The sequence below is a fragment of the Euleptes europaea genome, chromosome 14, assembly GCF_029931775.1.
Source record: "Euleptes europaea isolate rEulEur1 chromosome 14, rEulEur1.hap1, whole genome shotgun sequence".
Taxonomy (NCBI): domain Eukaryota; kingdom Metazoa; phylum Chordata; class Lepidosauria; order Squamata; family Sphaerodactylidae; genus Euleptes; species Euleptes europaea.
In genome coordinates, this window is record NC_079325.1 from 31,775,199 (window position 1) to 31,797,080 (window position 21,882).

At 40.9% G+C, this 21,882-nt stretch overlaps 1 protein-coding gene across 2 annotated transcripts; it reads right to left on the bottom strand.

The window, feature by feature from the left end:
- Positions 1 to 4,362: 4,362 nt before the first annotated feature.
- NFU1 (NFU1 iron-sulfur cluster scaffold) lies at positions 4,363 to 20,875 on the bottom strand. Of its 2 annotated transcripts, XM_056860558.1 has the most exons (8): positions 20,811 to 20,875; positions 17,307 to 17,413; positions 13,320 to 13,455; positions 11,894 to 11,960; positions 9,833 to 9,947; positions 8,648 to 8,711; positions 6,064 to 6,238; positions 4,363 to 4,498 (listed from the first exon to the last, which is right to left on the bottom strand). In XM_056860558.1, the coding sequence occupies exons 1-8, from the start codon at positions 20,870 to 20,872 to the stop codon at positions 4,460 to 4,462; spliced, it is 765 nt and encodes a 254-aa protein (XP_056716536.1). In that variant the 5' UTR covers positions 20,873 to 20,875; the 3' UTR covers positions 4,363 to 4,459. The 2 variants fall into 2 exon arrangements, with proteins under 2 accessions (XP_056716536.1, XP_056716537.1); XM_056860559.1 differs by lacking the exon at positions 20,811 to 20,875 and having other exon boundaries at positions 13,320 to 13,435; positions 17,307 to 17,414.
- Between the last annotated feature and the right edge of the window lie 1,007 nt (positions 20,876 to 21,882).

Below are 21,882 nucleotides of genomic sequence, written 5' to 3' on the forward strand. Positions count from 1 at the left end.
GTGTGTTCTGACATGATGACATGAAAGGACACTTGGGCCAAGTTCTCACATGAGCTACTAATGCAGATGAGAATTCCCACCCATAAAGGCTGTGCGTTCTTTACTACTTTAAGGTTTTGGTCAGCTCTCTAGTACAGATTAGAATGATCACGTGTATGGGGAGCATCCTGATACCAAACATTTGTGGCACATCCACAAGATCACTCTTCAATTTGCTTTTGAAGTTGTCTGAGGCATTTGTGACATCCCAGCAAAGCACCACTGGGCCTGGGACTCTTGTTGGTTCTACTGGACTTCTTTATCGTCATTCTACCATCAGCCATCCTTCTAAACCATCATAGTTTGGGGGAAAGGACAAGAAAGTTATCTCCCATCACTCCCTCCTGCAATCCTGCCTGACAGAGAGGATGCACAAAGTGGCGCTGGGGAATAACAATTGTATCCTGTTGGCATTCATCCTCTGCTCCATCCATGCTATACAACACCCAATTGATATCTCTAGAGAAATTTTGGAGTAAAGTGGCATCAGTGTGTTAACATTCAACTACCATTCTCCTTTCCTCCAGCCACAGTGAAGGCCCTGAATGTCTAACAATAGGCTGGATGAAAGCTAACAAAAATCAATCCAGATAAAACATTTTGACTGAGGGGAACCAAGCTGATAAAAGAGTATTACGTGTTCAGCCTGCTACTTGCTATGGCCATGTATGCCTTGTTCTATTTGGTTGCCAGCTGCATAATGTTCTGGAGAATAAGGATCTACTTAGCCGCAGCAAAACCTGGCATAGAAACCTCCAAATGACACCACTGAAATACACTCATAGGGCTGCTTTAGAAACTGGGGAAGTGCAGCTTGTGACTTAGGCTATATAACACAACAGGCTTATGTCCATTGGTTGGGATTATTTTTCTGGGCACAATATTAAATGCTGGTTAAAACCCTATATATCTAAAGGAATATCTTCTATGTATTCTTCCATATGCTATTGAGGAAACCTTGCTGGTGATTTCCTTGTTCACAGAAGCACAACTGAGGAAAGTACGATCTTGGGCCTTCTCTATGAAACTCTTTACAAAGGTGGGTTTAGCCTTAAAGGTAACGGTCCCCTGTGCAAGCACCAGGTCATTGGGGTGACATCACATCCCAACGTTTCCTAGGCAGACTTTGTTTAGGGGTGGTTTGCCAGTGCCTTCCCCAGCCATCCTCTTTTAACCCCAGCATGCTGGGTACTCATTTTACCGACCTCAGAAGGATGGAAGGCTGAGTCAACCTTGAGCCGGCTACCTGAAACTGACTTCAGTCGAGATTGAACTCAAGTTGTGAGCAGAGCTTGGACTGCAGTACTGCAGATTACCACTCTGCACCACAGGGCTTATCAGTTCACAATACATTCTATTTATCTTTAAAGTTAGTATTTTAGAACTCTTTGCTTTCAAATATTAACATTTAAGATGTTTTCACTGCTTTTTTTTAATTTTTATGCAACTGCAAGAGCCATTTTTTAGGCTGAATACCACAGGGCAAAAGTGTAAATAAATAAATAGGGGTTTAGTTATAAGCAGTGATGAGTTTTTTTAAGGGCCACTACTCATCTAGAAGGTTGTACCAATTTCCACCCCCCTCCAGACTTGGGAGAGCCCTGAAAAAAAGGTGCCGGTACTCAGTACCAAGGAATACCATCTCCAAAAAAGCCCTGGTCATAACATATACACACCCTTTTGATAAGCACTGAGCTCCAGCCATTTCTGTTTTGCTCCTATTTAACTCCAGATGAATTTCTGCACAGAGTGGGTAGAAGTCAAATACAGGCAGGCTGGTATGTTAATTATTACTACTTATAAAACTCTGCTTCTACCTTCTAGCTGATCCCCACACTAAGCATACCAAGATCAGCTGAGATCTGCAAACTTCTTTCCACTATTTCTATCAGATGTAGACAACCCCTGAGAAAAAATTAGCTCAAAACTGACCTATTTTCATACTCTCCCTTTACAAGCCTGCTAGAAATTCTAAACAATGAGGCTTCCCGCTGTCCCAGTGTTGAATTACTAACTTTCAGGTAACAAGGTCTCTTTTTACACGTCACTATGCTTAATAAAACACCCACAAGGAAAGTTGGTTAAAAGGTTATGTTTGCTGATTGCATCTCATTATGCAATGTGATATCATCAGAAGACGTGAAAGGTAAAAATGTAAATAAAAAGGTCTGTTCTTTCAGGAACTTGGAACAAGCCACATCTTGATAAAGAGCCTAACCCGTCAACAAGTTCAAGACGACTAGAAGGGAGATAGCCAGAACAAACAGGAAACCCAATCCTCTGCTTGGGCAAGGAGAGCAGCAGCTAGGCAAGGAAAATCTTACACAGTAGCTCAAGTGGAATCCCAGCAGGCCATGAGGGGCAAAGCCTAGTTACGGCTGCATCTTAGGATCTGTCTAAGCTGTCTGATCCTTCAGCCTTTTTTACCAGGTCATCAGCACTGGCCCTAGAAGGCTGCTCTAAGAATCTTTAGAATCACTCCAGGAAGCTGCTAGAGTCCTGCCCTCTACATGCTCAATGCACAAGGGGAAGGGTTGCCAGGCCCCTTTTTGCAACCAGCAGGAGGTTTTGGGGCGAAGCCTGAGGAGGGTGGTTTTTTAGGAGGGGAGGGACTTCAATGCCATAGAGTCCAATTGCCAAAACAGCCATTTTTTCCAGGTGAACAGATCTCTCCGCTGGAGATCAGTTGTAATAGCAGGAGATCTCCAGCTTGTACCTGTTAATTGGCAACCCTACCAAGGGGTCTTTTCCCCAAGCACCGACACAGAAATCCCAGTGGCCACTGCTGCCCTTTGGTTCAGCAACAAGGGATATTCTCTTATATGAGGAACCTCCTGTCTAGTGCTCTGCTGTTCTGCCCCAAACAGCATGACTGGAAGAAAAAGGCCCTTTTTGTCTACCGCTTGGCTATGCACTCCTGCAATCTCACTGTTTTCCACACAGCAAAATCTGCACAGGCAGATTTTGGTGCAGTGAGATAATCATTTGTATTCTTTTAGCTCCAAGCTACTGTCCTTTTCAAGTTTAACTGCTGTTTTATTATTGATGTTTTAGTAATAATGGATTGTTTTATTGATTCAAGTAAACTGCCTTGGAAAATCTGAGGTGAGAATATGTGGGATACATGTTTTCTGATAAAAAGGGATGGAAGAAAGTAAAGGGATGTAGCACAGAAATCCAGTTTGGATGCAGGCTAAAGCCAGCTCCTACATTTAGATGGCAGAGGTCCTTTGCAGTGCAGTCCTAAAAAGCTGTACCCTTCTAAAGCCATGGGCTTAAAAGGGTATAACTCTGTTTAGGATTGCACTAGAAGCCTCTACAGAATAGCAAGATAAGCTAAAAATGATTGACAAGAAGACTGATTGACCACATCATACAAATATAGAATAGTGTTTTGTATTTAATTTGTCTTGTAACAGGACAGCCAGTTAGCAAAAGATATAACCCATAATTAAGCCAGTATTGCTTCACTTGGGGGGAAAAACCCAAAACACACCAGCCATTTATGTACTTTGAAGACTTCAATTGACAGCTTTTTCATTGGGGACACACTACACACTTACATTTTCTTCAGGGAAAGATAACATCGTAGTTCAAAATATGAATTTCAATTTAACTAGAAGATTTTGCATTTTTATTCCCAGTGGGAATTCTGGCTGCTGCTGTGTTAAATATTACAAACGGCACACAGATTTTATGTTATGGCCATATTCTCAAACGATTTTAATCCCTATCAAATCAGTTAATTCACTAAAGGGGATGATCCTAAACTTCCCATCATGTGCTCACTCCAACGACATACCTGGCCACTTAGGCAAAGCAATACGACATCTGCCCTCACTGAAAAAGCCTATTTTCAGTTTCCCTAAGGAGTTCCAGCTCCTGTAAAGAGCACATATTCTTCCAGAGGCACATTCTTAAAAGTTGCTTAAATTAGTTGGACCACAGTACTTTTTAATAATCTTGCTATACTCACCAGCAGGGTAGTTAAGCATAGTAAAACAATTTTCTGCACATTTAGGCTTTTCAGGTGAAGTACAAATTCTAATCCAACTATAAATATGCAACCAAGGTGGAATCTCTTCCCTCATCCTCCTCACATTACATTTATATCTATCATGGCATTGTTAACTTCAGAATACAGCTGCAGGTCACCACAGAAGTGACTGAATTCCAAGAAAAGCAACATATTTCATAATGTACTAAATTTGTTTGAACCAAACTTCTATATTTTTCTTGTGTTCATTAAAAAAAAAACTGAACAGAAGATGGATCATCATTTTTTCAACAACACTGTTCACTTTGCGTCTTTGGAATCAGTGATAAATGTCTGGAAAAGGTGGTGATGAAAGTTGGCCTCTTTCAACAGCCTATATTGGGCAAACCCAGCTGAAAAATAAAGTCCAAAGCATTCACTGATTCAGGCTGAATCTGCTTCTTCTTTATCGTCATCAACAACCTGAAAGGCAACAGACTTTTATTTATTTATTCAAAACATTTATAGGCCACCTGTCCATCCAAACAGTGTCTACAAGGCAGTTAACATCAAGGCATTAAAACATTTAAAATGTTTATATACATATTTAACAGTACAATAAACTCATATGCGCATACAAAATATGAAGGAACAGGACACAGTTAATTTAATTTTTTACTACTTGCGAAAAAGGGAGGAGTCCCCTCTGACCACCCAAAAAGGTTATGCTGGGAATCACACACAAAAGCCATGAGAACAAAAGCTGTAGTAAGGAGAAAGCAACTTGATCACTCAACAGTTAATTAAACTGTGAAATTCACTACAAGTTGGACATATTTATTTTATTTATTTATTTTTTATGTAATTTATGTAATTTTTTTATTTATGTAATTCATTTAGACCCTGCATTTGGGGACCCCAAGTGGCTTACATCATTCTCCTCGCCTCCATTTTACCCTCACAACAGCCCTGTGAGGACAGTTAGGCTGAGATTGTGTGACTGGCCCGAAGTCACCCAGAGAGCTTCAGGGCATGAGTGGGGATTCAAACCTGGGTCTCCCAGATACTAGTCCAACCACTAAACCATGCTGACATAGAGATGGCGATGAGCATGGATGTGGATTAGACACATTCATGGAAGACGTAGGTCCAATAGTAGCTACTAGCCACAGAGACTAAAGGGAACACCTTCATGTCCAGAGGCAGCTAACTGCTGAATACCAGTGCTAGGAGGCAACATCAGGGGAAGGCCTTGGCCCCTATGCCCTGTTTGTGGCTCTCCAGGACCTGGTTGGCCACTGTATGAAAAAGAATGCTGGACTAGATGGACCACTGGTCTGGTCTGGCAAGGCTCTTCATATGGAAGGAGAAAGTGTTGCCTTTTACACCCCGCTTTTCTCTAAGAAGTCTCAAAGTGGCTTACAAACCTTCCCTTCCCTACAACAGTCACCTTGTGGGGTAAGGTGGGGCTGAGAGAGTTCAGAGAGAACTGTGACTAGCCCAAGGTCACCCAGAAGGCTTAATGTGTAGGAGTGGGGAAACAAACCTGGTTCAGCAGATTGGAGTCCGCTGCTCATGTCGAGGAGTAGGGAATCAAACCCGGTTCTCCAGATTACAGTCCACCACTCTTAACCACTACACCAGGCTGGTCTATGTTCTTATGAGAACTGGATGAGACTGAGCACAAAAAGTAGTTGTATCCCATCCACTGGTTGCAGCAGTATCTAAAGCAACACATGATTTCTCCACTTCTACAACCCCTTTGCCTGTTCATCCCCCTCCTGCCACACAACTCAGCTGCTTCCCATTCCTTAAGCAAACTCCACTAAGCCCCACTTTTTTCAATTCCAGCCATGTCAATTACAAAAACGAATCTATTTTATACATTCCTCTTTCTTCTTAAAATCCTCATAGATTTTTAAACCCAGTTATTAGAATTGGAGATATTTTTAAACTTCACAGACACATTTTGTGGTGGTGTTGAGAAGCTATAAATTTTTTAAAAAGCAGTCTTAGAAAATTCAGTACACCCTTTAAAATGGGCTTACCTGTTCCACGCCTTCTACTTCTGGAATATAGAACTGCAGCATATTTTGAATTCCATTCTTCAGCGTTATGATGGAACTGGGACAGCTAGTGCATGCACCTTGCAGTTTTAACTGCACAATTCCATCCTCAAAACCCTTAAATATGACATCACCACCATCTTCCTGGACGGTTGGCCTGAGGGACATTGCATACATATTTGAATGGTGGAGGATAAAAATATTAGTGAATATACAATTTAAATTCTTATGGCCAGTAAGGCCAAAGCTCAAAGCGCTCCCGCCACTTGACTTCTCTCTCCTCTCCCTTCTTCCACTCTTCTATTGTAGCACTACTCATGAGCCTAGGACAGCCTTCCTCTTGCGATCCAACAATCCCCTTCCTTTCTCCTTTTTCAAATCTGCTTTATTCATAAACACCTTCTGAGACCATCACAGCCAGTGAAGAGTTGTGGTGTCTACGCTGTTTATTTTAAGGCAGTGGTTCTCTAACTGCGTGTTGGAACCCAAAAGTGGGGTCACAGCTCTCTTGCAGGTGGGTGGCGAGGCCAGGAGGAGGAGGAACAAGGGTGAGCTGAGAGAAGAGGCTCTGGGAGTGACGCGCACAGCTGAGCTGGAATGCAGGAATATACCTGGCAGCAATTCAGTCCACACCAGTACTGCTATGTACAATTTATTTATAGTATTTACACAGTCCAGAATGCAGTTTTCTCCAACAAACTGCTCCGCCATACATCAATAATTCCACCACCACACATCTGCACGTATTTCATGGACTTATATATATTTACAGCCATACAGTTGACCAATTACATACATTTGCTGTGTCACTGTGAGTCATACTGAAAATTCCCTTCCGTTCAAGCCGGTCCAGGCTGGCTCAGTCACATGACACTAGCTGTCAACTAGATCATTCTAATCTACTGTTCAAACTGCTGACTAGTTACACATATTTACATGTTGTCAGGGAGGCTCAATGGCAAATGGGGGTTTGCCTCTGAATAAGCGGCAGAACTGTCATGAAATATGCCTGTTGCTCAGCTAGGCTATATAACTACCAATACTAAACATGAAAAATAGAACGCAAACTTGCTTATTGTGAACTACTGTAAAATTTCTGCATTTTGTGGTGTTGGAGAGGGAGTAACTTTGGTACAGTAAGTTTAGAAGTAGATCCTACTTCAAAGTTTCAGAACCACTGTTTAAAGGGAATGTTTCTATCAAAAAAATTTCCACATTTCATACTGAATTCTGCAACTAGAAAAAGTATGCAAATGCAGTACCTTTGCATATATTTCTGTTGTCTTGTGTTTGGGCAGGGAGAAGAGAAGCTAATTAGAGCACCGAGCTCTTTCCTCCTTGCAGTTCTCCTCAGCTTCCCCTTGGCTTCTAAAATTTTATCACAATTAATTGGAGGCTACAGTATAATACAAGGTTTATGCTTCTTATCAACGTTTATGCTTCTGAACGCTTTGTCTTGATTTCTACAAGCAAGAAATAATTACTTTTTACTGTGTTTCTGGGGTGGGGGGACTTTGTGGTTACAGTTTAATGATAAGTCTTCCTCTCCCATCCTTACAACAGCATTTATGAAGCTTTCTAAAATTCATGTTTTTCTTTCCTGGCTAAGATATGATACCCTTCCCCTATAAGCTCATCTTGAAGGTCTGATCCTCTAGATTTACGGGATTGAATCTCAGGGGTAGCTACCCCTTTCCACCCCAGTTTTCTCCCATCTGTAAATACAAATATTATTATAATGTCCCAACAACAACTCTCTAACACACTGAAAAGCCTCACATTCCTTATACAAAACCTCTCTATATTAATTTGCTTCCCCGATACATTTTGAGACTGCTCATATTTATCATCATACCACCAACATCTCCTAGCAAAGCTCTCAAAAGCTACTTCAGAGCTCCGGTCTCAGCTACCTTGCAGTGAAATCAGCACCTTCGTTTCCCAGCTGCCCCAGGCTTTCGCTTCCCTTAGATTTCCAAATATTTTCAAAAAGAAACAACGAACACTGTTTGTGGAATTGGCATATGCAAAAAGGCTAGAAATGCTTCAGGGTAAATATTGACACAAGGACCAAAATATAAATGTACAGAAGTTCTTCCAATGTCTTTCTGGCTAACACTGGAGGACAAGCCATTTTAACAGAAATATACTGGGCATAGAATTATAAAGCTTTTAAATCAAGGAGAGAACGCAGAATACAGAGTATTCATTTCACTAAGTTTAAAATTTGTTATCCTTTTCCAATTTTATAGATGTTTGGAAAAGCTCAGCACCACCTCTGCCTTTTTAGCTCACATACCTCTTCCAAAAAATGTATGAAAGGCTCAAGGGAAATAAACGGGGTGTCAATGCTATCCACTGACAGGCCTAATGCACTAACAGAATCACCACATCACACAATGAACACAATATGCTGCTTTCATGCAAAACCGAAAAAGAAGTGCAGGCTTGTTTGTCAACATGCCAAACTGGCCATCCTTTGAACGATATATTCAGAAATCCCTCCACCCCAGCAACACACGTGCTTTACACTAGCAATGTTACAGCAGGCAAAGAGTGCAATTACCTAATTCGAGTGTCCAGCAGTTCTTTTATCATTAATACAACTTCATCATCCTCTTCAGAGGAAGCTTGAGTGGTTTTCACGCGACAAAAAGAAAAACACATTAATCGGAATTCTGAAGAAGGTGGCACAGAAATCTTCTACATAAATAAGAAATAAACAGTCACGTATCTAATCCAGAACCGGGCCCCCGAATGAAAAAATCAATAAATCATAGGTAGTGAAAGGTAATCTGTTTCTAAAAAGGTTTGCAGAAAAACCCAAAAATAAAAATAAACATGGGGGTAACACCCCCCACCATAGGCAACTTATATAAGAAACGTGGCTGGACATTGCTTGGAGGAGACAGCACTTCCTGCGCCCTTTCCTCTCTAAGACTCCCTCCAGGCCACCCCAGGCCAGATGATTAGGAAGGAGGGGTGGGCTTGGAGCAGAAAGCATGTCAGATGTGTCCTCCTCTTCGAGCGCCCTGCCAGCTGATGGGGTGGGGAATTGGAGTCAAAGTGCGCTTGGCGCACTTTCTGCTTCAATCCCAGCTTCCCCGTTACTCGGCCAGCCGCAGTCGTAGTGACGGGGAGGCTCAGAACAGAAAACGTGACAGGTACATTTTTCGCTATGAACCATCGCTTATCACAGAGGGACTCCAGAGCCCATCAGAAAGGGCAGAACGGGATGCTCCCTCTCCTGCAAGTTGTCACAGGTCCTCCACTTGTAGAATAGTAAAAGATTTCTTTTACTCATTACTGTTAGAAAATACCGACAACACACAGATGAAGTTTTCTGAAATCCAAATCTGACTCCATCAATAATCTGCATAATTATAGTTGATATATTTTAATAATAAGAAAAATACAGTGAGAAAAAAAAACAACAATCCAAGGACATCTAAGTGAGTCCCAGCCTATGAGAGCTGACAAGACCACACCATAGCTTTGATCTACACTTACAAACAAGACCTTGCTGAATCAAGCCAAACATGCATCTGGTCCAGCAATGTCTCCGCCTGTGGCTAATTAGATGCTTCTTGGAAGGCCACTACAGGGCATGAACAGGAAGGCTTTCCCACTGATATCCTAGCATTTGGCACTCAGAAGTATACCATTTCTGACCATGGAGATTCCATCTAGCCATCATGATAGTTATCGAAAATCCTCTCCTCTATGAATTTGTCTATTCTTGGACATTTACCTGTGTCTGTACGAGGTGCCTCTTCAGTAACAATAGGTAATCCAGAAGCATAGAAATCCATTATGGTTGCATAAATATCTGGTTTTATTAAGTTCCAATTAGTATCTTCACTTTCCTAAAGGTATTTTAAAAGAATAAAAATATATGAATAGTCTTGCTGGATCAGATAAAGGTTGAACTAATCCAATCGTCTATTTTCAACAGTGGTCAGTGAGGTGTCCTGGGAAAGTCATCAGTATGAAGGCAACAGTCCTCCTGTTGAATGTCCCCAGTATTTAGTAACCAGAGGTAGACTAGCTTTGTACACAAAAGCCTCATGTTTAACTATTATGGCTAGTAGCTTTGTCAGATTGTCCTCTCTATCAATTTCTCCAACTTAAAAACAGCTGTGAAAGTTGCCATGAACACATGTAGTAAATACCATAATTATGCAATACTGTAAACAAGCACACACTTTTCTCTACTTGCACCTACTGCAATCAATTCCATCGGGAGATCGTGAATTCTAGAGTTTTCAGCACTAAATTAGAGACTTATAGCACCATGAAGGGGTGGGGTAGATCAAAAACAAAATCACCAAGCTCAGTGAAATTTCTGTATCCTTTCCTGAGTTAACCCTGAAGTGATCTGGCTTAGACCTTGGTGAGTCTGCAGTGGGAAGTAATTCCATAATTTGGAGGCAACTGAGAATGCCTCTTTTCACACCTGGAGTAGATGGGCTTCGACTCACAATGCTGTATTCATTAATAGTCCCTTAAATGATTTTTGACAGTCTGCAACCCAAACCTAAAGTTTCTGAAGTTAATTTGATATGCAGCCATAGTAAATTAGCAAATGTGCTAAAGAGACATGCTTCAACTAATTTCAATATTTCTAGCTTCAACTTAAACATCCCCACCAAACCATGACTAAGGAAGCGTAACTATGGTTTAGTATGTCAAAGGAGTAAACCATGACTTTTGAGAAGCTGACAATCAACTCTGAAGTGGTTTGCAAACCAGTGACTGGACTCACTGACAAACAGTATTTATGACAGATGCTGGTGCAGACTGGAGACAGGTGTGAATTTAAGAATCTAGGTTTGAAGAGATGGACCAAGAATAAGCAGCTCTAAACCTAGGCCTGGTAGTTGCACATTTCGAAGCTCAAACTATGTTTTATTGTGAGGTCTTAAGAAAGCCAAAATGAAAGCTTCATTCAGTCACACCTAGATGACTATACAAGGTCATAAGACTTAGTCTTGTTCTTCAATTTTGAACTCTTGTTAAGATATTTTTGGGATCATGTTTAACCACATGACATTTTGATGGGGATGCTCAAAGTTGTGACTGTGCAAACCAGTGTTTCAGCTACCATTTTTTAAAGTTGTTTTTTTACTTTGTCATACAACTTGATTATATTTTTAAGCTAATTTACTGTGATTTTTTATTTCACCATGTTGTTGACAACTTAGAAAAATAGACATGCTATCTAAGGCTATATTCCTATGTAAATTTACTTCAAAGTAAATTCTATTTAACTTGGCAAGTTTTCTTTCTAAGCAAACATGCATGCACAGGACTGGGCTTTAACAGAGCAATCTTATGCAGTTATTCCAGTCTAAACCCATTGAAATAAATGAGCCTAGATTGGAATAGTATAGTGTTGCACTGTAAATTTATAACTAAGCAAGCTCCACTGAGACAAGATTAAATCTTCTTTCATAATAGTGCTATCACTTGCATGGATCCCTTGAGATAGGACCAAAAGCAGTGAAAATAAATGTTCAAAAATAATTGCTTTTTAAAATTCTAAACACAAATAACAATTCGTACCAAAGGAAAGAAGTGATCAGCTTTGATCAGCAATCATGTCTAAAACTCAAACTCAATGAGAAGGCAGCATGTAGCTTCTGCTTCAATTTACACAAATCTTCTGTACTGTTTATTTTTAGAATGCTTTAAAGATTTTCAGCATACTTTAAATTATTCCAGAAAGGAGCAGACTTCCCTTATCATTCCTTGCAGACTTGCACAAACCTCCACTCATGTTTAAAGTATTGAAATCTTATTTCAGACTTACCTTTGTGACTGTGATGAAGTCTGTTCCAAAGAACACACTTTTAACTCCTTCAATCCTGAAAAGCTGCCTACAGAAAAATAAGAAGACACTGAAAAATAAAGTCCACCTACTAAATCATTCTCCATCATGAGGTTCCTAGTTTCTTAGGATTACTTCCTGCAGGTTTTCTTGTCACTTCATGACAACATAACCTGTAATCTTGCATCCTATGAACAAATTCCCTGTGATAGTCACTGCAGCGCCGCACACTTCCTCTAGTGTTAACACTTCCATTTGCTCATGATCAATGGTTTTAAATGAGCTGATGAGTAAACAGAAGCACTAGCGCAAGAGGAACTGTACTCCGTGGCACAGACTATCTAGCATGCAGGGAACTTGTCTATAGGATCCAAGCTGCCATCCTAAACTCAGTGGTTTAAGAGAACGTGTACCCAAACCAGTTAAAGATATCCATGATTGTAAATTGACACTCAATTGGCCAAGTAATAGTTCTCTTCAAACACACAAGCAAGATTTCATCAGCTAAAAGAGAGTGGTCCATTTTTTGTTTCTGGGCCGTAACGTGTCACAAATAAAAAGCTATTCGTGGGCACACTAACCAGTGGAAAATGTTATCTTATTTGCAAGGCTGAACTAATCTCACATAAGACAATGTCAACATTATTATAGTAGCATGCTGTAGTAGTCTTTTACGCTCACACAAACCTTCTGTGATAGACAATCACCTAAAAAGGTTGGTTACAGCTCTTCTCACTGAACACAACATCAGTGCAGACTGATCTGAGACAAGATTCTTTGTGGTACACGAGGGACAAAGTACACACGACACTGCAGTTAAGCGTAACACCCCTGTGACAGCCCCTTCCTTCTGGCAAAGATTCCTTGAAGAGGGGGGAGCAATCTTCCACATAGAAGGGATGGGCATGGTTGGTCCTCCCCCTAACAATCATGGTCCCACTGAAGCCTCCTTTGCCTCACCAGCTGCTTTTAGACTGCAAGAGTCCAGACCAGCGCTTGTCAGATAAATATCGATCTGAAACTCTGGTAGGAGTAAACAGTAGGGAATTCCATAGAACACACATGGCACTGCCTTCTACTGAGTCAGACCATTGGTCTATCAGGGTCAGTACTGTCTACCTGGCAGCAAATCTCAGGCCAATGGCTTTCTCATCACTTACTATCTGATCCTTTTAAGTGGAGATGCCATAGATTAAACATGGGGACTTCTGCATGCCGAACACATGCTCGACCACTGAGCCAAGGCCTTTCTGTACTCCTTTGCCCCCTTCCAAAGGCACTCTATGACACACAGGGCAAATGGGTTTTTCTTATGCATGGGATCAGTGCAACATATAGTTTGCCACTATGTAAGTAAGCTGGAAATATAAATAAGTTATTGCATGCAAATTACAAAACACTCACACACCTTGCTAAGGGTGAGCAATATGTGGAAGCCGGAGAAGTGAATTCCATAGTTCTAGCCTCCAGGACTGGCTTGCCTGGAATAAATTTCAAGCTGTTTGGGTTTGGAGTATCCTGTGTCTGAATAAACATAGATCTTACTGAAATAAAAAGAATAATTTATTTATACACATACACATGCCATTTAACACAACCCAATTTTAACCAAAATATCATAAAACACAACATAAAAAAGCCCTGCTGGATGAAAGCAAGGTTCCATCCAATCTTTATTTATTTATTTACTTAGTTCATTTATCATCCACCTTTCTCATGGAGACTCAAAGCATGGGTGGAAGGAAATGTACATACTGACAATGATTGTATTTGAGTGCATAGGAACAATTGTAATCTAACTTCTCAGAGAGAGATAGGGTGATTGCATCACCCAAATATAGAGATGCTGAGTCATAGCACCTGCTGCAATGAGACTCCTCATAGAGATACAGGGTGATTGCATCACACAACTACAGAAGTGCTTGGTCACAGAGCTTGCATCATCCTCATAACACTATTTAGTGGAGAATAGGATCACCAATTAGATACTGCTTCACCAGGTTGATATCTGCACACAAAATATACGAGAGACTTATACTTACCAGGTATGTGTTTAAACATTGGTATATTTAATATATATAGATAAGCAATTATTTTAATTTGATTAATGATGAATTGAGGGTTTCAATCTGTATTATGTTTTACAGTACTACAACAACAACCCAATATACCAGTTGTTTGAATAATTGAGAATAAACTTTGTAAGTATTTCTAAAACATTTTTAACTAGACCTATATAACGGGCTTTCAAATAGATGGTAACTAACCCATTACTGTTCTATCTTTTCAGACAATATATTCACTTACCTGGTTGGGTTTTAAACTGTTTGTATTTGCATTTGTTTACATCTTTGTATTTCTATATACGTGTGCAGACTTAAGAAAAGGTTTTAACTAACCACCGATGAAGGCCCTAGAGGCCAAAACGCGTTTGGGTTTGTGGTTATAGATATCAACCTAAGTTTTGCCATTGTGCTATTTTAATGCTTTTAAAGAATTTTAAATTTTGCATAGCGCTTCTAATAAATTATATTTGTAATATTTCTACATAGACTTATATAAATCTTCCTCTCACCCAACCTCGGGTACCCAGACTCAAAGCATGGTACATAATTATAGAACAAGGTATCAATCAATAATTTATTTGCAGTCACAGACCATCAAATAAAGCAAATCTGCATAGTTAAATAGTATAGGATAAAAACAAATACAAAACAGATTTGCTATTAAAATGATTAAATGGTTACAAATGGCAAGATTATCAAGGTGCATAACTAATTAATATCCATACAAATACTAAATGTGGGTAAAATTTGAATGCTTGCTAATATCCTAAAATTACAAAGGCTAAAACTAGAAAGAAAAATAAATAACTAAACATGCATTCAATCTGTAGGATCAAACAGTATTCATTATTTCCTTGGCTATTGTAGGTTCTTAAGCAAACTCTGCCTGATTTTAATTGCTAGCCAAGCAAACCCAGCCATGCATGCAGATAAGTTAGCCATTGTATTTAGAACAATGTAATAAAGACCAATATAATATTTTTGATAAACCAGGGGGAAATGATTTCGCAACCAGAGAATATTAAAATAAAAACATTATAATGCATCCAATAAAGCAGAAATATAAGAAAGGGGGGGAAAAAGAAAGTGCCTACAATTTTTCACGGATAACTACAACCCTATTCCCTTTGTAAAAATGCCCTCCTGGACTAATCTATCACACTTCCCCCCACAATGACACATAGGATGCTTCTGGGCATCCTATGTGCAGGACTGGAAGGTAATGACCTTCCCCTATTTGTCACCAAACATCTGGTACTCGAAGGCACACTGTCTCCAAACATGGAAGTTACATTTTGCTATTGTGGCTGATAGCCACTGACAGATATTTCCAAATGATATTACTTCCCTTCCTCACTGCTCGGGTAGCCCAAGACAAGTAAACAGCCTGCTAAGCACAGCAGCTAATATTTGCATTTAAAATACCCTGTGGATTTAAATACATACATTATGCTATTCATTATTTGCAAAAGCAGTACTCTCTGAGGATTAAGCTAATACAACTAGGAGAAATGACTTCTGTTAACATCAAAGAAACAAAAATAAGGCCCCAAGTTTTCATTTTATAAACTGTTATATTGTCTTTACTTAACAAATCAAGCTAGCGACAAATCACCAAACTGCGATTGCAAATGCATGTCATGGCAACAGCCCATTTTACTTTTAATGCACCCTTTAACATACTCAGGTCTTTAGGAAACAAAAATTCAAAACAACAGCATGAATGTACTTCTATAAGTTCTCAAAGTTAGTTAGAGTGATCCTTAGAAATTAAGAAAAGCCGGTTTGTCCTCCAACTGTACCACCACAATTATAGTCTTAAGTGTGGCAGCCGCACTTGACCTTGATTAGCTCAAACTTACTGGTTGAGTATCTAGTAAATGTTAAACACACAGTGGTATGCTAATGAAGCTGGATGCAAACTAGCCCCCTTTTATAATGGAATTGCAATTGGATATCAGACTAGATAAACTCATGACCGGAAGACTCTGAGATTCACATGCTCCAACTTCCTAACTGACAAGGGATAGGCCCTATTTTCTGATTCCTGCCCTTGACAAATCATTGTCCTTGTGCTGTCCCTGTTTTTGCCACTTAAGACACTGAAAATGTAAACTCCTTGTAAAGTTCCTCACCCATTTTTCTAGTAACTACATTTCTAGATGCTATTGGTTGGCCCAGGCTAGCCTGATCTCGTCAGATCTCAGAAGCTAAGCAGGGTCAGCCCTGGTTAGTATTTGGATGGGAGACCACCAAGGAAGTCCAGGGTTGCTGTGCAGAGGAAGGCACTGGCAAACCACTTCTGTTAGTCTCTTGCCATGAAAACCCCAAAGGGGGTCGCCATTAGTCAGCTGCAACTTGACGGCACTTTACACACACGCATTGGAAGGTGCTTTCCCTGCCACTTTTTCTGGAGAATACTGATCAAGTTGTAGGGATGGGACAAAAGAGGCCAACAGGGGAGGGGGCAAAAGAGCTACAGCTGGGCTTGCTGGATAAGATGAGAGGATCCTGCCTGAGTCTATGAAAAAGGAATTTTGTTGACTCATTGTTGTGATTTTCTTGTCTCTTTTCTTTGTTAAACACAGAGGCTCAGCCCTTTTCTTTTCTTGATGTATGGTTGTTTTTAATGGTTTTTTTAAATTGGGGGGGATTTTAACCATTTTAAAATGTGATTTTATCATGTATGCTTTAAATTGTTAGCCACCTTGGTGACGCTTGTGAGGGTAAAAAGGTGAGACAGAAATGTTGTAAATAAATAAATATCTACAAGTTGATATCCACAAATAGCTCTCTTTATAAAAGCATCCAGAGTGGGGGAAATGAAATGGATTGGGACAAGACCCCACACACGTCTAACAATGTTTTCCCTACTGGGGCAAACACCAGCTCTAGGGGTGTGTTATGTGCTTTTAAACTGGAAAATCACCATGAGAGCAAAAAGGAACACTATTTCAGTGGGGAAGTCACGATCTAATTTTCCACAGCTACTTTTAAAAGAAAATAGAAAATACAGTCAATCTAACTGCAGATCACCAAAGTGGCATCTAAGCTGGCAGTTACAGAGGTTCTCTTCTAGCCAAACATAGAAGTCTCAGATCCAGCACGAAGGGACATGACACACACCAGTAGAGCTGCTGCATTTACGGGAATAATTCAAGCAGCATATTCACCAAGAACAGATGTGGGATTCCCAAGTCCAAACTAAACAGCATTATTACTTTATGAACGAAATTCTGCAGAAGTGTTTTGGGGATGGGAATCATGGCTTTATCATATCCCAGCACAGAACTACCAATGCTAACTTTCAAGACAAAAATTACACTTACCCGCTATTCGTAGAGCTGCAGAGGAAAGGAATGGCTTCTGTGGTACAGCAAAGTGTAGAGCTGCTTTAGTTGCTACATTAACTTCTTTTCTTCCCCAATGAGAGAAACTCAAAGAAAAGAAGACCAGTGTTACCAAGAATAAAATTTTGATGACAGGTTAAAGCAGTGTCTTTTAGATAAGCATGGGAGCTTTTTAGGAAAAGTTCTACTGCTGCCAATCTTTGCTTAGTTTGGTCTCTGCTATTATGAGACTGGTATCTAGATTTCTTTTGCTGTGGTTTGATCACTTTATTCTGATTTTTTATGTTTAAATCATCCTGAGTATTTTACACTTTTTTAGCTGTTGTGGACTTACATAAAACAAAAGGCAGGGGCGTAAATATTTTAAATAAACATACATAAAATACATTAGATTTGGATTACATCTCAGGGCTGGATACAGAATATTTTATGTCTTTCATTCTCATACCCTGTTTACCACTGAGCTTGAGGTTTCTATCATCTGCTCACAAGATCTGCTGATATGGGCCTCTGTAAAGGAGAATATGCAAATTTTGGTTTATTTTGGCACTACTGCTATTATACAAAAGCACAGCTTGTAAACTGCTGCGGTCAGCACTGTGCAAAAAAAGATAATCGTTCCTCTGGGTGGAAGTTACTACCTCACTATTCAGCGCAACACCCATACATTCTTTCTAGAGAAGGGAAGAACAGAATTTTAACAGAAAAGTGGTATAACTGAAGCTTTTCAAGTATCATTTATGTACACGCAATAAAATTATTCCAATGACTAAGAGACCCAACAGTGCAATTCTATGCAGTTACACCCTTCTGAATCCACTGACTTCAATGACATAGAAGGGTATAACTTTTTTTACGACTGCCCTGCAAACCAAGGTTGTTCTATAAAAAAATATCAGTGTCTATATCATTGGAAGGTATCAAGGAAACAACTGAGATTGTACACTGCTTCACTGGCCCTACAACAGTGTCTTTAACTCTGGTCATTAAATTAGTAGCAGTAACTAAACAGATGCAGCTTTTCCTAACGGTTGCTAAGAATGTGAGGGGCAAGTTGGGAATTCCCCAGTTTCAATCTGTCTTCAGCCACAAATTCACTAAATGGCTTTGAATAAGTTACTGTTCTCATCTTCCCTCATCGCATGATACAACACATACTGGGCAATATCTTGGCTTAGGCAGGAGAAAGTTCTTCCAGTCTAAGGAGCCTTCCTTCAACTTAAGTGGCTCTTCTTCTTAATGGAAGACTTCAAAATTTGTTCTCCGGAGTGGTAGGGTACCATGCTGAATAAGATCTAAGGGACTAGAACTCACTTCACCTATCAATTAAGGCTTTCTAAAAAGCTGACCATTAATGTTACCACTATTAATTTTATTTATAGCAAAATCCTTACTTTGCAGATGCCTATGAAGGTGCCTATCCACCCCCACCCCCCCATTTCACAGCTGATTTGGTAGATTTCATGCCTTATTTATCCTGCTTTTCATTAGTTAACTGTCTCCTGGATCTATATAATATTTTGTATTTAGAAGAGTTTTATACCCCATTTTCTCTATCTTTAAGGAGTCTCAAACCAGCTTAGTCGCCTTCCCTTCCTCTCCCTACACCTTTTGAGGCAGGTGGGGCTGAGAGTTCAGAGAGAACTGTGACCAGCCTAAGGTCATCCAGGTTTCATGTGTAGATGGGGGGAAACAAACCCGGTTCTCCAAATTAGAGTCCACTGCTCTTAACACCACTACACCACGCTGGCTCTCTAGGGTCTATTTTATATTTGATGGTATGTATTTCCATATTTTAAGTTTTAAAAATAAAAAAGTCCTAATGCCTGTTCAGAGGGAGGGCATAATGCTAAGCAGTACTTCTGTATCTTATTCTAGAAGATGAGGAACACGTCCAACAGCTGTCAGGTAGCTGCGAAAGGAGGAGTGCATGGCAAAGGTCTTGCAGAAGATCCAGGTCCCTCCTCACACTTTAATATTGGGGCTGTCTTTGATTTTGATGTTTTGTGGGACCAAGTGCTGCACATATCACATTTTGCGACAAAGTCCAGGAAAAGCGTTGTGTTAATTTGAGGCAAGGAGTCGTGTGGCAACCTTAAAGGCAAACGGATTAGCTGAAGAACACTGGATCATTTTCAACAAGACTGAACACCTCGCAGGCACCACAAGCCTCCTCTTTTTCTGGCTAAGACGACGATCCCTCTGGGAATACGTAACCGCAGGATTTTAATTTTATTTATTGGGCCTCTATCCTGCACTCCCCTGCCAAAAGACAGGCTCAGGGCGGCTTCACGAACATGGGAAAGCCCTACATTCAGCAGCATGAAGTAGCCATCGACACTTCGTTAGAGAAAGTGTTTTTGTTCTGACTTTAAAAAAAATCAAAGTGTCATGAAAAGGGAAATGTAATGCCTATAATCTTCATTATTATTGGAAATGTATGCTTTTATACCCAGTCCGCATACTCACACTTATAAAGATGCTAAGCCCGGGGTATAAGGGTTAGCATCTAGCACAATACCATATTCTGCACACATATATAATGGCAATACCCCATGTACCTCAAGTATTATTCTTTGGTTCCTATTCACTCCTCTGTGATCACTGAGTTAGCATAAACTAGCAGTCATTATGAATCAGGTGCCAGTGAGATCATCCTTGCAGGCCTGGTACAGCTAGCCGCCCTAATGAGGCCCAAGGCAGTGATTTAAGGGTGTCAGATAAGAATGTTAAGTTTCGTTTCTCCATTACAAATCATGTAGCCCCCTAAATCCACGCCTCAAAACCACACTGATAGGTTATGCTAATCCAAATATCACATTTTGCGACAAACCCCAGGAAAAGCGTTGTGTTAATTTGAGCCAGCGAGGCCAAGGAGGAGTCGTGTGGCAACCTTAAAGGTTTTTTCTGGCTAAGACGACGATCCCTCTGGGAATACGTAACCGCAGGATTTTAATTTTATTTATTGGGCCTCTATCCCAATATTTATTGGGTCTTTGTGTTTCTACGCACCACACAACATATTTGTAACACCCCCGACCAGAAGTTATAAACGTAGTTGCAATCCTTTGTTTGGGTGTGTGAACTGTCCTGCGCATTCGGGGCAGTTCTCACCCGGTGTGTATATTGGGCCTAATAAACAAACTGCTTTGAACTCTCAACCTCCTGCTGTGTTATTGCCATTAGGAATTAATACAATAACACAGGCATACCAAAAGCATGAAAGAATCCTAAGTACCGTACAGTTTTAATAACCTTTTAAAAGTAACCATGACAAAAAAAAAACATCCCCTTCGCAATCACGGGGATGGGGGCGTCTTGGAAAGGGCTCTAACTATACAACCCCCCCTTCTCTCCACTGGGTCGGAGTGGAAGGGCTTAAGCTCCACGGGGGGCTGCCTCTCAGCAGCAAAGAGGAGAAAATGCCCCCCCCGTCTTTCAGCTCCTCAACGGGGGTGGGGTGGGGGGGTCACGGTCACCTACCGGCCACCCAGCCCCGCCGCGGTCACTCCCAACCGCCGCGCAACGGCAGCCGCCACCGCCATCTTGGCCGCTTTGCTTCCCAGTCGCGTCTGGGCGAAAGGATGAAGGACCCCGGGCCAGGCTGCCCCTCGCGAACGCCTGATTTTGCCTCGCCACGGTGACTCAACGTTGAAAGAGGCGGGAGGGCGGCTCTGGCGGCCTCTATTGGCCAAAGAGCGGGACTGCAGTTGGAGCGATGGGAGTGGCGTGTTTTGTTTTCTTCTGGGATGCTGTTCGCACGTGCGCGTTGGGATGGACGCCTGAACTGACCCTAGAAGCTCAAATGACTACACTGAGTCTGTCGTGTTTCGGTCACGTCATGAGACGGCAAGAGTCACTGGAAAAGACAGTCATGCTAGGAAGAGTGGAGGGCAGTAGGAAAAGAGGAAGACCCAACAAGAGATGAATTGACTCAATAAAGGAAGCCACAACCCTCAGTTTGCAAGATCTGAGCAAGGCTATCAAAGATAGGACATTTTGGAGGACGTTGATTCATAGGGTAGCCGTGAGTCAGAAGCGACTTGACGGCCCTTAACACAGAGAGATCAAATCAATACCCTCCCTAAAAGCTAAAATGACTTAAGGCTTTGGAATACTTTGGTCACATTATGAGAAGACAAGAGTCACTGGCAAAGACAATCATGCTAGGAAAAATTGAGGGCAACAGGAAAAGAGGAAGACCCAACCAGAGATGGACTGACTCAATAAAGGAAGCCACAGCCTTCAATTTGCAAGACCTGAGCAAGGATGTCAACGATAGGACATTTTGGAGGGCTTTCATTCATAGGGTCGCCATGAGTCGGAAGCGACTTGACGGCACTTAACACACACACACATAGGATGGACGCACGTAAGGCGGCCGAGTCGGGTTATTGTTTTTATCAAGGTCAGTATTGCCTTCTTTGACTGGCAGCGGCTCGCTGGTTAGAAGTCTTTCGTATCATCCCATTGCCTTAAGTGGAGATGCCCGGACGAACGCTGGGATCTTCTGCGTGCAACGCCATGCCCCGATGCCGTCGAAAGTCCCATTGCT